The 17,862-nt window shown below is 43.8% G+C and overlaps 1 protein-coding gene across 2 annotated transcripts in view; it reads left to right on the top strand.

Moving 5' to 3' along the window:
• Positions 1 to 17,862, top strand: part of pcdh17 (protocadherin 17) — a 56,963-nt gene that overhangs the window by 20,195 nt on the left and 18,906 nt on the right. For both annotated transcript variants that reach the window (XM_035155751.2, XM_035155750.2), the window contains exons 3-4: positions 1,643 to 1,701; positions 1,985 to 2,157. In XM_035155751.2, the coding sequence (XP_035011642.1) occupies positions 1,643 to 1,701; positions 1,985 to 2,157 (232 nt within the window). The remainder of the gene's footprint in view (positions 1 to 1,642; positions 1,702 to 1,984; positions 2,158 to 17,862) is intronic.

Here is a 17,862-nt window from a genome sequence, read left to right as displayed (position 1 = left end):
TTCCAGCCTTTGATGTACAATTTTCTGTGGGTGTTCTCTTTCTAAGCTTTGTGAAGGCGGAGGTGCAATAGAATGTTTAGGTAGAGAAAAAAAAGGTGCTGGCAAAACCCATGGAACGTCAAAGTACCGAGCCGGCCTGTGTGACCTTCACACAGCCGTTTTCATACGGAGCCACCGCGGAGCACGGATGACATTGAAATACTGTATTGACTGTGAGTCAAGCTGTGCATGTGAAAAACCCCAGCACAAGCGAGCATTACTCACTGAACATGACATTTTACTGCTCTCGATTCAAGAGAGAGAGCTGTGCACTACATAGGGAAATTATTTGTGTTACTGTGATGAATACCACTAACACAATATGAAAGCTATTTCTCCTGAAGGTGTTTGTTTCCACCCTCTATGCTTCTGTGTACCTGGGACTTTTAGCTTCTCCTGCGAATGCATTCTTTTCTTTCTGCCTGTGTTCTTCATGAATTATGCTGGAATCACACGAATGCTTTTTGCTTCAACGCTTGATGACGGGCGCACCCGCCGCTTGATGCTGGCACAATCGTCATGACGACAGCCTTCATAGCTGGCTTTCTGGCTAACCTCCTTAAGGGAAAAAAAACATGACCATATGAACACATACCAGGTCAGCCACTGCCTCTGCCTCCTCTTTCGCATTACCGGGATTTGATTGGCTAGCACCTGCCTTTGAGAACATCTTGATTGGCTGGTGCCGCCAATGCAGCACGACGTACGCTGCACGAGCGACGCACAATGCAGTTCTGCAACGCGTGACGTCGCCCCATTCAAAGTGAACGAACAGCGCATACGCTCGAGTCCAGCGTCACGGGGGGGGAGTGGATGCATTTAATTGTTTTTACATTAGTTGTTTTCATTATCGCTGAGGTTAACAGGCATTTCTATAAAAGCCAGGAAGCACACTGGGATCTTTGTGGCCCCTTATCTCAATGGAGATGATTTTAAATCCCTCATACACCGTCCTTTGCTATAATTAACGAGAGGGAGACAGACTGGGAGAGAGACGCGTCCAGCTCTTTCCAGTGCCAATGTGATTGATCCAGTCTGTAATGCACTGCTGCACAACACAGTGCTGAGGATTGTGGAGTGTTTATACAGTTTATGAAGAATGGGGTTTGTACCAGTCTTATTCTACTGCGGTATTTGTCATACATGCCACACTGTGTCTTAGCGTGTCTTCTGTGTGTGCATGTGTGCACAAGCGTGTGTGTGCGTTTTCTATCGATCCACAGAGCATGAAGCCCCCCCTGTGTATGATCATGTAACCCCAAAGCAAACAGACCACACACAGTTGAGCACACAGACGTCCCAGTTCCACACAAACAATTTCTCCCTGCATGTGATGATAGAAAACAGAACAGACTGCAAGTGGCAAACTTTATTTGAATCTCTGTGCATCTTTATGCAGTAATTTAGGTCACTGGATGTTAAGTTGACACTGGTAGTCATTGAATATGTGATGTCTAAATGGTCTGTTTTAAATGTTTAGTCGCTAGTATTCTCTTTCTCTTTCCTCTACAATTAATCATGTGTCCCGAGATCTTGTCTCACAGCAGGATTCATTTCTGTAGAACCGCACTACATCCCTTTTTTCTCTCTCTCTTCTCCACAGACGGACAATTTCCCCACTGAGCCTAATTATATGGGCAGCAGACAACAGTTTGTTCAAAGGTAAGAGTTCGGATTTGTAACCGTCATCACATCTCAGACCTTTTTGTTTTCTTTTCTCCAGCGGTCCCAACACAATATACCAACGTTTACTCATCTGACAAATAATTCTACTGAGTTGTGGCGGGAAGAAGAAGAAGGGGCATGTACATTTAATTAGGTTTAAAAGTGGTCACTCAAAGTATTCGCTATATCACATAAAATATTATCACACACACCTTCCCTCTTTTATTCCTCTCTTTAAAAAAGTCGTAACGCTGTTTTCTTTTTTTCTTAATGTCTTTAGTAGTTCAACATTCAAAGACCCAGAGCGAGCGAGCCTCAGAGACAGCGGCCACGGTGACAGCGACCAGGCTGACAGCGACCAGGACACCAATAAGGGCTCCTGCTGTGACATGTCTGCAAAAGAAGCCCTCAAGTTGAAGGCTACTGGCGTGAAACCGCCGCCTTTGGAACAAGGTGAGCCCTCATTGGACAACGTGTGACTGCACGAGAAGTGAAAGCTGCAGCGCAGGCCGAAAAACACTCAAACGGCTATCAATCCGTTTTCTGTGCTGAAGTTATTTGTATTAACGATTGGGCTCTTGACTTGCCTGAACGCTCACAATCACAATCTCAACTTATTCTTGGCTACTTTATTCTCCCCATACTTTGTTCTCTAGACTTTTCTCATTTAATGTGTGTGTCTGAGTGTGTGTGTGTTTGAGGGTGTGAGTGAGTGTGCATTCTACACACGTCCTCAGTTTATCAAAGCAGACAAGCCCATTATGTTTTTATAAGCCCAACTACTTCAGCCTCTCCATTTAGTCCCCCTTCCCTGAGCACCCGTCTCTGAAACTTTGATAATGGAACATGGAAAATGACTTAGTGAGCGGCAGGCGATGTAGCTTCGTAGTGTGGTGATTAAATATGAATAATTATTCTAAGCGCTGTGGGTCGGGCAGATTACACATGACATGTGTTGAACAATAACTCCCCAGATATGAGTTGTTGCAGTCCTCCTTACCCCAGCCACCTCACATGATTAGTGCAAGGTCAGAGGAGGCGAGAATAGCCAAGATTGCACTGTACAGTAGGTAGAGAAGTAATGGGACAGGAGGTTTGGTGAATTTCTCACCGGTGCGGGCCATTACCGCACAGATATTCCCAAAGAAATACAAATTCCCTACACCGAGATGTATGTATCTCACCGACTGCATCCAGAAGTAAGGCGCTGTATACCAAACATGGATTCTTTGTAATGACGCCATTAATCCAGAGAACAGAAGGGCTGTTTTACTCCTCGCGGAAGGACAATGACAATTTGTTCAACGCTCTGTGCTCCAATATGCATGTCTGACTAGATAGCATTTTTTCCCATCATTTTCACTGGTTTATAGTATATAAAAAAAAGCCCCACACGTTGGCAAGAAAAATTGGCCAATTAAAGAACTCCATATGTTTCTCATTTTGAAAATGTTCTCATTTAATTGTCCATGAGGGACTGAAAGAATCTAAACAGACAACACACATGACAATGGGAGCTTAAAGTGGGTTTGAGCTGTAGCAGACAACAAGCGCTGTGCAAATACAACATATTTTTTTGGACGTGTATCTCGATCAATTTCCTGTTGACGGTCTCAAACAAGGACATTGTTGCACCTGTACACAAACACACGCACTCGAGTCCAGCGGTGGCGGACAATCATCGAAAGGCCGTAACCCGCCTGTGCCCGTGTCCCGCTCATCTCTGCCCCCTTCCCCTTTTGTTCTCACCCTCCGCTGCGCCCTCACCCCCACCGCTCCATGACTTTCGTTCCACTCCTCCTCCTTTCCTTGTTTTGGGGAAATCGATTAATGTGAGATTAGACAGTTAACCGCCTGCAGCTGGCTGTGTTTAGCCAATAACATGTGGGCTCAGCTAAGCTGTGAGGCGGGAGGCCAAGGCGTGGTGCAAGAGCGGTGATGAGGAGTGAGGCGTGGTGAACATCGCTCTGGCGGCGTTCCAGTGCATCTTTATTAATTCGCGAAGACACCAGCTGAACGCTCCAAAACGACAAATTACGCCGGGCTTTGAGTTAATATTTACATTAGATGACTCTCAAAGCACAATGTCGCCGGCTCAGAGAGGGAGCGCTCTTACGTTTAACGTCCTCCTGCTGTGGAAGATGAATCACCAAAGATGGTCACCTTGTACCTGGCGAGCTCGAGAAGAGAGGAGTCCCATCTGCCGCTGTGCCTTAAACCAACCCCCTCACGAACAGGTGATATATTGGAGTAATTTTATGGCAAATTAATAATGCTCAGTGAAAAGGAAAGAGGCGTATGGACAAAATTGAGCTGTTATGAAAAATACAGTTCCCTGCGTGCACACTCATGTACAGTAGGTCTATTATCAAATGGGGGGAAAAAAGAAAAAAGGGAGCTTGTCGTTGGTCACCGATCCCCGGGGTCATTTTCCTGCCGGCTTATTTTCTTCACATCTCAGCACTTAGCAGCTACTTCATAGGTCCCCCCCCCCCACAGCCCTCCCTCCTTCATCCATCTCATGTCCTCTGTTCCTCTCCTCCTCTCCGAGCCTTCCCAATTACTCTCTGTAGCTCTCTCTGCTTGCTTGCTTGCCAGGACACTGCGGCCCCGTTCACTGGCTCCGTATAAACAGAACTACAAGTGCACGAAATCATGTAGTTCAAGTCCTAATCAATCCTCAGCCCTGTTGTAGCTCTTAGCCTTTATTGTCACCAGGTTGTCGGGCATTCACAGTTGTGACTCTTTTTTTTGTTTTCTGAATTTGTCGCCCCCTTTTTTCCCCTTTTCCTTCCACGCTGCTATTTATGCACTCCTCTGGTAATAGGCATTGGTAGAACAAACACACAACTCCCCCATTTCCACGCCTGTAATTCATCTTCTCCTCTGATGTTCAGTACAGCTTCCTTCCAGACAACATAATCTGGAAATCTTCGCACCAGGGACCAGTTGCAAATTGATTAATTAGGCCTGCAAAATTGGTTGCAATGTATTAATTAAGCTCAAGTATATCAAATGCATTTTTTTTTTTGTGTGCCAGTTTTAAACGGCGATTAATTGATGCTCCAATGCGCCCGCCGTAGACGCTGATACCCGCTCGTCTGGCTCCGTCGGAGTGGCTGGCAGCACATCGCTCGCCTCTGTGGAGACAACTGCCACAGTCGCTATCACGAACAGACAGGCGGCGGTGGCGTAGAGAGATGGTACCCACTGATAGGGCTGTCCAAGGAAATAGAGAGAGAGAGGGATGGCGAAGGAGGAGGAGGAGCGTGGTGGGACGGATACTGTTCCACTGCAGCAGCTGACCTATCCTAATTAGCTGCAATTGGAGAGTTATAATCAAACCACCTCCTGCCTTCTTTTCAAAGGGAAGATATAAGCAGCACGGAGGAGGGAGGGAGGTGTGAGGAGGAGCTGCTGCTGCTACAAGGACAGTGAGGAGCGACAGCGTGAGACGCGTTCCTATGACAGCACGGTCGAAGTCCTTGGCGCTATATGAATCTTTCAGCTAAAGCAATTTAAATTAAGAAATATTTTCTATTTACTGGAATGAAGTTGAATTTGATGCAGCAATCGCTTGTTGCCTTTGAGTGTTTTCTAGTTAATCCTTCACAGGAATTTCTTTCTTCTTCCGCAGCTTAATTAAGTTGACATTTCAGCCATTTGGTATAGTACATAACCGACATATTTTATCCTCCAAGAACTACTCATGTCAAATAACGAAGTCCCGTTGTCTTAACGACATCACAGGATATCTTACTGTAAGTGTATTTGTATGTGAATGTTCCCTTGGGAACAATGAGAGCCCATAAGAGCCCATTTATTCCTTTAGACATAGTGCTGTTGAATTTCAGCCACTATTATTCTCCCCATCATTAACATTTCTATTAGGCTAAATATAGAACCCGGAATAATAAGCGTGATAAACATTTTTTTAGAAGCAATTTCACGTAATGGCTTTTGGAGACCTCTTAGTGGTATTGTAACACTCCCAAGCAGGAGGAAGGTGCAACCTTACATGAATTCATCTGTAAAACTATGAGGAAATTAAGTCTTTCTGTGCTGTTTTGTTAAGCCTGTTTTTTTATTATTTCCATCAATCCACACTGAGACCAAACTAATATTTTCCACTTTAATCGGTCTTAAATATTCACCCTTCTTCCCCTTGTGGCGGTCTTAATCTTAAGACTCTAGAATTACTGTACTTCTCCAAAGTCGTTGCAATCTTGTCTCTTTCTTCTTTTTTATTCGCCGCAGTTAATTTTGAATCATGAATGGACCTTTGATTAAAAAGAAGAAGAAAAAAAAAAATGCAATTCCAAAATTAATTGACTGGTCAGAAGTCAGATCAGATGCCCTTTTCACACTTGTAGCCATGGCAACCTCTATGCTCACTCCGGCGTTCAATAAACCTTTATCTGACTGTTGGAAAAGGGCATTCCATTCAACATCGTTCATATTTCATGGACAGATAAATGCAGACAGGGTTTTTATTGGGGGCTGGTGTAGATGTGTATTACATCCGTGATTCGAATGCTTCTGAGTTTTGTATTAAAATGCAGCAGAATCGGCTTGTTATGAATTCATAATGAACACACATGTCACTTTGTTTTACACAGAGCATTGAGGCCAGTTGTGGCTGCAATTAATAATGCATGTATAATGTATTTTGCAGATATTCAAATGTATTATTCTCTTAAACGTTGGATATTCAAGAGCTTTTGGTGTGACTGACCAAATGTACCAAACTGTGCATTTGTTTGTTTTATCGGTGCATTAAAAACAAGACATAACATAAGATAAAAAGAAAACACATTTGTGAAAACAGTGATGGTTGTTGCAGTTGCACAGTTACATTGTTACTGTACCACAGTCTGATGGGTGAATTGTTATATTACCATGTTTCACAGACATTTTTCTGTGCGCTCTCGGTTCTGGGTAAAATATTGTTCATAATGCAAAGCAGGAGAGTGACAAAGTGAAAGAAAGAAACTCAGAGTTCAGACAAAGCACAATCGAAATCCCTGGAAGAAAAAAAAGAGAAAAGAAACGACAACAAATGAACAAAGCAACACAAAATCGGGTTGCCGAAAGACAGGCTGCTTGAAGACGCACTTCTTCTGAAACTTTGCCAGCGGGCAGCGTATCCAAAGTGATGTGACGGAGCAGCGGCACTGCCAAAACATGACTCATGTCCACATCTCGCGGACGGAGAAACTGGCTTTCAGACATTTATTCATCAAGGCGAGGCAAAACAAGTCTTTGTGTCGTGCACATTTCAAACACAGAGGCGATTCAAAGAGTTTATACATCATCTGTTAAACACATTAAAAATAGAGATAAAAACATTCAAATGCAAAGAAAATGAAAGAGGTAAGAACAGAGATATGAATACAGGAGTAAGAAAATGACGGCAACAGGCTTTGGATGAGTATGAAAGGTGCAGTTTTTAGACATGAAAGTTTCTAACCTGGATTGAGTTGTGGTCTCATCTGGCAGCCTGGTCCATCTCTGTGGTGCACAGGGTTTGTTCTGTGTTTAGTTTGCACTCTGATGACCTGAGAGACAAAAGTTGCTCATACAGTAAAAGATGGCCACTGATTTTGGTTCCAAACCATTGAGAGTTTTATAGACGAGCATCAGTGCAAGTGTCTCGAACTCCGGATGAAATATAAGAAAGGAACTGTTGCTGTGAGGATTTGAAAGTGCCGGCTTTTTTGTCTTTTACATTAACAGTGCATGAAGTTTATGTGATTTTCTAATACATAATCCTTCTCATACCCTTCAGCCATGTGATTGAAGGGCTTTATTGCAGTGGTGCACAAATGGCTAACAATCCAAGTGTTATATCATCAGTATCAACAATAAATATGACACCAAATTTCTTATTGGTTTACACTTGGGGGAAAAACACGATGAATGAAAAATGAAATCCTCGTAGAATAACTGCGTTCCTCCGTAACTCAGTGCAGCAACAACTTAGTTTTTCAAAGCTCAAATCTTTTAGAGATGTTTAGATACTATTTTTCCTCTTCCTGATGCGGATTCACCTTCACTTTGAGTGTCGGCCGATACGAGCAGCAATCCGATACTTTGCATTTAAAGAAATTTATATAATGTATTTTAACAGCTGGATGCTACTAACCCTGTATGGAAGTGATGGTTATTATCATTGTTGTTTGGCCTGGCTCATGCTAAAGCCTTTGAAAACACAAATACAGAGAGTTGCATCCTTTTTTATCTGAAAGAGAACAGAAATGAATAAATCTATGAATGCACAACAATTCCCCTCCTTTAAATAGCTGTTGAAGTGCTGCCACCTTTTTTGAAATCACAGTACATGTTGCTGTTTTAGTTGTGGGACTCTCCCGTGTGAAATATTCCAGTTACAACAAAACTTGGCACAGGAAGAGCGCAACTGCTGAAAATTGCAGTTTTATCTGACTGAAACTAATATACTTCAAAGATGTAGTATCAGATAGAGCCAGTTCCAACGCCAGTATCAGAACATCTATATCATAAACATCTCTCATTAGCAAGTCAGCACAATGAAATGTGTTCATCAGGGCGGGCTCTCCAGTGCAGGGAGGCCAATGCTAATGTGTGACTTTTCCTTCACACCATATTGAAGTAATCCTTCTGCAGGTTAATGGACAAACATCTGCCGAGAGTGAGGAGCTTCGTTTGAGAGCTTTGTAATTAGTCCGTTTACAAACATTACTGTGAACAGGTAGCATATGGAGCAGTCGTGGTTTCATGTGATGCTATCACATCTGTCTGTTTAAACAAGATTAATTGAGGCCATCAGAGTGTGTTTACACTGTTGTTTCAGCGGAGACACGCTCTATATGTGTGTCGTTCCAGTGAACTCTCCCAGCACCGCGAGAGGGACTCCTCCTCTCTGTCTCTCACCGGCTGCCTGTTTGCTCTTCTCATCGATAATTATCTATTTCAAATAAATCAGATCATTTCTCTTTTCTCTCTCTGAGTCTTTTTACATGTTGCAATATCAAACCACGGCGAAGAATCCATCTCTGTTTGTCGCGTGGCTGGAAAAACAAGCAACATCTGAAAACAGCAGCCAGATGCTCTTGTTCTTCTCACTGTTTGCGCGAGCCGTCGAACACAGAGGATTTCTCTTTGAGCCTTTCATCTTCTCCTGCTCCTCATCTTGTCCCTCAGCTCCATGTGGCCTGTCCCTGGCCGGGCCGATCGCCTGATTCATGGCAACATCACCGGCTACTTTCCTGGTGGGGAAAAGTGAAAACCAGCAGCAATCTGGACCAGGAATGCGTCACTCAAAGTCAAATAAGATTTGTGTGTGTGTGTGTGTGTGTGTGTGTGTGTGTGTGTGTGTGTGTGTGTGTGTGTGTGTGTGTGTGTGTGTGTGTGTGTGTGTGTGTGTGTGTGTGTGTGTGTGTGTGTGCGTGTGCGTGTGCGCGTGCGCGTGCCCATCCACACGTGCCAGATCGTGTGTTCACCCTATTCTTAGAGGATACGGCGGTATCGCACAGCAGTGAGGCGATTTGCGGCTAAGCTAGTGGAATCCTGTGGAAAGCCTAAAATCTTGTGGGGTGAAGGGAGGGGAAATATCAGTCTTTGGATTTCTTCTCCCTCATTATTGAAGATTTAAAGGGATTAGTCTATTTTTTTTTTTAATACACAAAGTTTTATTAAATTCCATTGTTATGATTTTGGTTCACGGAGGGTAATGTCCATTCTTGCGTCCTTCCTCTTGTGCTGAGTGTGTGTGTGTGTGTGTGTGTGTGTGTGTGTGTGTGTGTGTGTGTGTGTGTGTGTGTGTGTGTGTGTGTGTGTGTGTGTGTGTGTGTGTGTGTGTGTGTGAGAGAGATATCGGGGCTGGAGTGGCTGCAGGGTGTGTGATTCCCACCTCTAAACCTCAGGGCGCCTGCATGGCAGCTCACCCCCTGATCCCCGTTCAGCCAGTGAAGCCTATCTCAAGCACTGGCACCACAGCATTGGAGTGGGGGGGATTGATGAATATCTCTGACTCTTACCACTCAGGCTCTAAATCTCTGACATTATCCCTTCACCCTGATCGCTGCAGTGAATAATTATGGCATGTTTATGGAGGCGATGAGTAAAAATACGTCTTATTTCACTCAGAGCGCCATTACAACCTCTCATCATTACACGACTGGACCTTTCATCCAAGACAAAAGTCGAAAAAAAATGATGTCGGATTCCACTGAGTGTTTCTTATGCAACTTCCAGTAAAGTGTGCTGCTCCTTAAATGCTCGCAGCTGCCCATTCTCTCTCCTCTCACACCATTACAGAGAACATCGCAGAGTATTAATCTGAGTGTGTGCTCATTCATAGTAGACGTTGAAAACATACAAAGCCATTAAAGGCGGTGGGGATGTTATTTAAGGCCTATTAAAAAAGTGTAGGCGCGCTGAGCATGAGGATTAATCCAGAGTCACGGAGATTTAAAGTGAATCACTTCTCAAACGTATTGTTAAAGTTTCATCCGCTGTCACGTCCGTTGAAACATCTGTGATTTTTCTTCTTATTGTTGCTGCTGTTTTTCTGGTGCTGTTGGTTTGTTGTGCGATGCCTCCGCAGTGTTGACACGCACAGCACTAAACACACTTTTTATCCTGAAGTGTAAGTGTAAGTTCTTGTCAGAATTCTCACATGCAGATGAATTTGAATTTGTTTGTTTTAATACCTCTTTTGTGTGCAATAGAACTCAGCGACCGAGACGGAGAGGCGGTTTGATTAGTTCGCATATTTCATGTTTACACTTTACACATGCACACAGACTTGCTTTGCTGTAAACACACTAGTTAACCTACATCATCAGCCCGAGTGAGTGTTTTCACACCGGTGAGAAGGAACTGTGTAAAAACGCCCACCCCCCCCTGCCAAACTTGTTCTGTGAGATATATATATGCTCTCACAGCAAAAGCAAGGGAGGAAATCCAGTGTATTTATCAGCTCCATCATCACAACAGACGAGTTTCTGCTCCCAGTTGTTCTCTTTGTAATCACATGAACATCAAACAATGTAGAAGTGGTGTCTGTGCTATATGTGAAATGAATTAACATACAGTGTAGTGGAGCCCCACAGCGGAGCAGCCTATGTTTTAACTAGAGCCCAATGGATGGATGGATTGTGATATAAATGCTGAAATTCAGATGTGGCAATGACACATTTAATGAATCATCTCCAAACCAACAAATCTTCTGATCAAATTAAAGTTGAAATAAATTATTATGAATTATTCTGAAGGTTTTGAAAACAACATCTTTGGATAAAGATGTTGTTTTCAAAACCTTACGACAAAGAAATGTAATTGAGGCTCATTTTACAGATTGGCAGTTTCACTTTTATATAGAAAGATAAACATAAAGCAAAAATAATTACAGAACTTGAATGAACAAAGTAAACATTATTAATCCAAGTAAAATTTAAATAAATGTACATATTTTCTGCACTATTTATTCAGTAAAATAAAGAAAATGATATTTGTGTCTGATATCATTGGCCAATCATTGGGTCTTATTTTAACCTCCTATATTGAAAAGCTCAGTTAGGCCCAAATACTGAGGCTGGAATCATAAAATGCTCATTTAAATGTGTTCACCATGCACACATGTTTGTTTGTATTCATATCTTCCAATGCTGATTATATTTTGAGAAAAGAAGCTGTGGTGGTGCATTCACTGCGCGTAGATGATGCTTCAGTTTTTCAGCTTATGGGTGGCATCAGGTGGGCTTTTACAAACAGGCTGAATGGTGGATCAGAATCGATGCTTTGCAGCCTTGTGCTCGTATCCGTGTGTATGTCGCAGATTCACAGACTGACAGTATTAACTCCTGTGAGGAGTCCAACGCTGATTCGTACGAGGCTGAGTGCTTTAGAACACAATGCTGCCTTCCACTGTTTCTTTTTCTTCATTAGAAAATAACTGTGAAATTCCAATTTGTGGGCAGATTTAAAGGTTTAGGCGAGCAGAGGTCACAAAACAATTGAATTTGTTATCACTGCGCCTCGCTAAGAGTATTGTATTACAGAGCAGCAGAGGAGCTGTTTCAGTATCTGCTCTCAGTGGGTGAAACATGTTGTCCAGCACAGCAGTAGGGAGGACACTACGGAGCAGATTATAATGATACAGAACATCGTCACTTCCTGGACCAGAGCCACTCCGCAGCCATCTGTCCTCTGTCCACGGACAGCCGGGCACTTGTGCGTGTGTGTGTGTGTGTGTGTGTGTGTGCATGTGGATGTAATTCTAGACATTAACCACACTCTTTTACATATGCTGGGATAGCTTTATTTTTAACCTCCTCCCTATCATATCTCATTCGTATACAATGTCATATTCGTCCCTTTCGGAGCTGATTCATGTGCCTTGAAAACTTGACTGGTTTCAAATGTTATGATCGTATATAAGCAATCAAGTGAAACCTGCTACTGCTTACAAACTGCAAAAACTGAAGAGCCGCTTGCTTTGCTGTCGTTTATAGGCAGAGGTTTAGTAACAGTAGAGAGTTAGAAGAGGCAGTCGGTGCAGCGCTGACATTAATAGTTTTTTCTTTGCGTTGGGTTCCGGTTGTCGGCTCCATGTTCGAGGTTCTCGCGTCAGCTGGTGACAATATTGTGGGAGGTGAAGTCACGGCTGGCGCAGGCCTTATTTCTTCACTCTGATTTCATCATACGCATTTCACTTGCTATACCCCACTGCTCGGTTATTGAATTCCGTGTGTCGCTCTACTCTAGATATTACTGCAGACCAGCTCCTTGGCAAACTGGTTGGTGCTTGTTGTGCGACTGAGTGGCTGCGCATCGTTATCTATGCATTTGTTTGAAGTCGCATTTGCCGATAATAAAATGCAACTTAAGAATTTCAGACCCAGTTGAATTGGCAGTAAGTGTTTTATTTATAAGGATTTGTATGGATTTGCTGGAACAGCAACAATCAGCGTAGTAGCTCATATTTTTTCCATTTGAATAAAAGAATGTTGTTGTTTGACTTCTATTGTGCCCAGTTGTACGATATTGAATGCAGCAACATTATTAATTACAAAAACACCAAGTGACAGGTTGTTTGATTGATTCTGTGCCGGCCGCAACAAACTGGGGGGAAATAGTTCAGCTTTGATAATGTGGAAATGGAAAGCACGTTAAAAACAATGTCCCTAGACAGTGAATTCAACACAACTTCCACCGGATCAGTTAGATACAAGTGGAGCGCCCCGTTGTCCACGCCGCTTCCTTGGCTGATGTGAATGAATATTTGTGGCGCCCTGGGGCATTGTTTCCCCCATGCTACCCTGCATCAGGAACCAGAGAGATAAATGGGTCTGGCCTGTCCAAGGCATCAGGACTTCTTCTCTGTTCAACCATAACTAGTAATGTCCTTTCATCCGCTGCCTGCAGTGCTGTAGATAATGGAGTATTTGAAGAGGAGAAAGCACTAAAACAAAGAGAGGGGATGTGGTTTATGCGATGACAGTGAATGGGGTGATCAGAAATGTCGGAAAAAGAAGACAAATTGCAAAGCGGTGGCATTAGGGCGGGGATTTATGAAAGAGACTCATACGTGGATTGGAAGAATAAAAGAAGAAAACAGGGGCTGCAATGAAGAAAGGAGGAAAGGGATGGACGGATGGACGGATGGACGGATGGATGGACGGATGGGGAGGGGTTGGAACAGCAGGCGGGCTCCGTGGGAGATTGGCTTAAGTAGCATCGTGCCTGGGCTCCCTGCAGTCACCGAGCCACTGGTTTATATTCAGAAGAAAAACCTGTCAATGTAAACACCCGGTCACATGTACACACACGGAGAGTCACACTTCCACAACATGTACTGTGACTGCATAAATAGTCATTAGCCTGACCTCTGCAGCTGCGTTGAATATGTAATAAATATGCGTCGATGCATTTGCACCATAAAGAGTTCTTTGTGGCATCTGTGCAGATGGCGACACACAGGCGAGCTGTATGAATTTCATCAAATGTGTCTGTTACACTTGTGGCGCGGTAGTGAAGCTACACGCTGACGGAGATTGAGGGGGAGTATGAGTCTTGGTGAGTAAGTGAGGACGGCGACTGGGAGTGTTTTTCGCCGATAACCTCAGTTTGTTACTTTTTGATCCTGCTAAATTAAGATAAGGGGCTTGGTTAATTAAACTGTCACATGGCAATACCTTGAGGAATTGCGAGGCCAACACAGCTTTAATTGGGTGGCTGCTATTGTCCCAGCGCTGCCTTCCTTCTCTGGGTGGCAGCCCCACAGAGGGGGGGGGAGAAGCGCCCTCATGGCTACTGGCAGAGGATGGAAGCAGCGCAGGAATGACAAGCTTGAACATTCGAATGAGGAGGGGAAGGGGCACAAAACGGGGTGAGGTGTAGGAGAGTGCACCACGCTCGAAATAGATGCAATTTAACCCATTCTAGACATTATATGGCTAACGTGTGAAGCCCACTGCGGCTCTGTGACGGGGGTGAGGACCGGGTTAGAGTCAAGATGAGGAGTTTTAATTGCTACTTCACTATGCATGAATCTGGGGTTGTGTAATTTTCTGTACAATGCCGTAATCTCTGCGGTGTATTGGGTGCAAGGGAGGTCTCCAAGGTCCCGTAGACAATGTCGGCAAGCCTAAGATGCATCTGTAATTACCAGCAGCCAATTAACAGCTGACCTCACCGTCCCACCTCAAACCACAACAAAGATCTATTATGGAGATTTAGCCGGTTCGCAGAGTAAACAGCCGAATGTGATGGATATTCATGGAGTCTTTTACGGGTGTTTGCACCTCATCGTCGGGTTTACACACAGAGACGTCATTGAAATTCACACCACGGCGACAATGACTGGTTGGGTGTGTTTGCAGATGTGTAGGATTCTCAGAAAAAGGTTTAAACTGGACCCACCTTATACATGGTGGCTGGGCGATAAAAGAATATTAGTAATTATCACAATATAACTTATCAATAGCAATATAAAAAAAAATCCAATATATGGATAAAATGCTTATAGCTTTGTATAAACACCATTAGGACGTATTACACATAATTCATCTACGTCAGTTTGTTTTGCTGTTTATCAAGTGTTTGTCATTCTCCGTCCATAAAGAAGAGTTTAAAAGCACCATCTTCACTCAGGAGCAGCAATCTGTCTTTAAATTAAATTAAATAAACAATATTGTGACATTCATCTTAATAATTAAATCAAAATGTATTGATATTATATTCTGCACGTGTTTCTGAGGCACCACGCAATTTATCATATTAACTGAAAAGTCTGCAGCCTTCTCTGATGTCGCTGTCGAAAATAAACATTCCTGAAGTTATCGTGTTGTTGAGGGAAGTGTCCTCGATAGCATGCAAGCCGTTGCATGTTTTGAAAACAGTTGTCCATCTGTCCCCGAAGGTGATCAAAATCTGCCTTGATTAACAAGTGGGATATTCTGGGTGACGGTCCCCCCGTGCCGCCTCTCATCCGCTCCCAAGTGGGGATCAAAGAGGATGAAGTTTTGAGCCTGGGGATAATCTAGTTCTCTAGATTGTGATAATGCTGCTCAGGATGATCATGTGGATGAGAGCGGGTTGTGTTGTGCTCGTCTGGCTCTGGGTTCTGGCTTGCATGTACTTGTTTCCAAAAAAAGAAAAAAAAGAACAGGCAGACAATAGCAGAGTGAACCAGTGAATTAGTGCACATGGACTGATGGGAAATACCCTCTTGCCGTTGCTGTATCCAGGCAACCACATCAGAATTCAAGACGTATTGAACAACAGGTGATTGCCACCATCTCCCTTTCTCAGCTTTGAGCTGCTAAATCAAGACCACTGCTGAAATATTAACAATTCAATAAATCCAACTGGGTGCGTATTTGATCCAGAACACCTTGATTACTAGAAAGCACATGTGCCATTTCAATTACAAACAAATATTTTTAGATGAAGGGAATTTGTCAAAAGTAACTTTGTTTGTTTGTCTTCTTTGATAAAACATGTTTTCTTTGCGACTCACCAACAGTTTGTGGAAATGACAGTGAGCTTGAGCGCTGCTGAATCTCATTTTAGTTCTAAGTTCCCCGTTGTTCCGCATGGTCTCTTCCCACCCTGATCCGTGTCTGGTGTTGGTGTCCAGCTGTTCCATCAGCACGACAAGTGGTTCAGGAAAGTCCCTCATTGTTCACTGACCAATCGCAAAACCCACCAGAATGCTGTCAACGAGCATTTTCCACCCAGTGGTTTGCATTTGCCTGCACCTGTGGTTTTAGCCCAGAGGGCAGGAGGGGCAGAGAGGGGGGGGGGTTGGTGGAATGGGAAGAGTCTGGGCACTGGGGTGGAAAGACGGTCAGGGATGGGATTATGGTGTCTTTCTATCTGTGGAGATTAAACAAAATATATTCATTGTGAGTTCCCCCCCCCCCGTTTTGTCGTGTTTTCCCCAGAATGCATCAGAGGCCAGTGCAGCCTCACCACCTGAATTTGCATTTCTGTAATTTGCATGAACTCATTGGAGCCTGGAGGCGAGTTACAGTCGCGGGTGCACGTATGCATGCATGCGTGTTTGTGTGTCCGGGCATGTGCTCCGCAATTTGACAAGCAAAATAAAGAACTTGTCCAAACAATCTAATAGACGTGACTGGAAAGAGCCTGCCCTGCATCTGAACTACCTGGAAGCTTTTGTTGCCCAAAAATGTGCCGGAATGCTAAGAAATTACTGCGACTGTCGACACTGACAATGTGTTGTAACGCACACTGCAGTGGAGCAGTGGAGAGTCTACTGTGGAGAGTTACTGGAATAGATATACTCTGCACTGCAGTGCTTTGCTAGCCTGGGTTGTGAATCTTATCAGGCGGAATTGTGGTAGTGGATTTTCTGTGTGTGTGTGTGTGTGTGCGTAAATGTTTGTGTGTGTGGGTGTGTGTGTGTGGGTGTGTGTGTGTGTGTGTGTGTGTGCGTGCCTGCATGTGTGTCCAGGCCCCTCTGGAGTCCATTAATCCCAAATCTAACAGACTTACTGCAGAGGCAGCCTTTGATGTGTGCTGAATGCCTCTCCGGAATATTGGATGCTGCTTCCATAATATTCACTTCCCTTTCTATCGTCAGGAATGCACTGTTTTGTTTTTTTCTCCCCCACCCCGTGATTGTCCGGCAGGACAGGTGGCAGCCGTGTTATGAGTGTGTTTACAATTCAGGTGTGTTTTCAACAGTTCTCTGATCTGTAATTTTACATCTCTGAGCTCTTTTAATCCCATTCTTATCTTGTGTAAGCCTTCTAATCTTTGACCCTAATCTTAAACCACCACATAGAATGGGGCGGCGTGGATTGAGGGGACTTGTTTTTCTCACCTTCAAATTCAATGCATACATTTGTCAGAGAGAGCCGGGGTCCTCTTGCCTCTGGATTTTCTATTTCATGAGCCCAGTCTGAGAGTTATTTATTGCTATATATATTTCTATTTATTTGTGTTTTTATTGCAGTGGCCCGGACTTGAACTCTGCCTACTTTAAAGCCTTGTGCTCATAACCCACCAGTCTCAGGAGTGAAACAGATGGAGAGGCAAAGAAAGTATAAATTAGATAGTGAGATGGAAAACACATTTCTATTTGAAATGATTATCCCCCCTGACGGGTCGACTAATAGACCGTTATTGCATTTCCGTCAGTTTCTTTTAATCTAATCATACTTATAAACAGACGAGTGAGAATGTTAGTGTGTGTGCGTATGTTTATCCGCACAGAGACACAAGCAACCAGTGTCTAGACTGCAAACACCAATTTGGCTGGAGCGCAGGGGAACATCAATGCTAAAGCAATGTTGCTGAAACACGAGGCATGTCCCGGAGTCTTCCACGGCGAGGAGATAGTGGTGACAGACAGACGGCGATAGAGGAGGAGGAGCAGGAGGAACGGAGGAGAGGTTGGCAGAGCTCGCTGTGGTTAATACATCCAAAGTGTGTCAGTTAGCTCTCTAAACGCGTTAGGCCCCGGGGCTGAGAAAGCCAACACCATCGACTCAAGCCTACCTCTCTCCACCTTTCCACTTAGCCTCCGTTCAACACCCGCCAATATCCTTAGGGGAGGTGCACTGTGGCTCATTGGCACAATTGATCAAATGCCTACATGCTAAAGTGTACACTTTTCTTATTGTTCATGAGGACGTGTGCTAG

This window comes from Hippoglossus stenolepis, chromosome 1 (genome assembly GCF_022539355.2).
Source record: "Hippoglossus stenolepis isolate QCI-W04-F060 chromosome 1, HSTE1.2, whole genome shotgun sequence".
NCBI classification, from domain to species: Eukaryota; Metazoa; Chordata; class Actinopteri; order Pleuronectiformes; family Pleuronectidae; genus Hippoglossus; species Hippoglossus stenolepis.
This window is presented reverse-complemented; position numbering and strand designations above follow the sequence as displayed.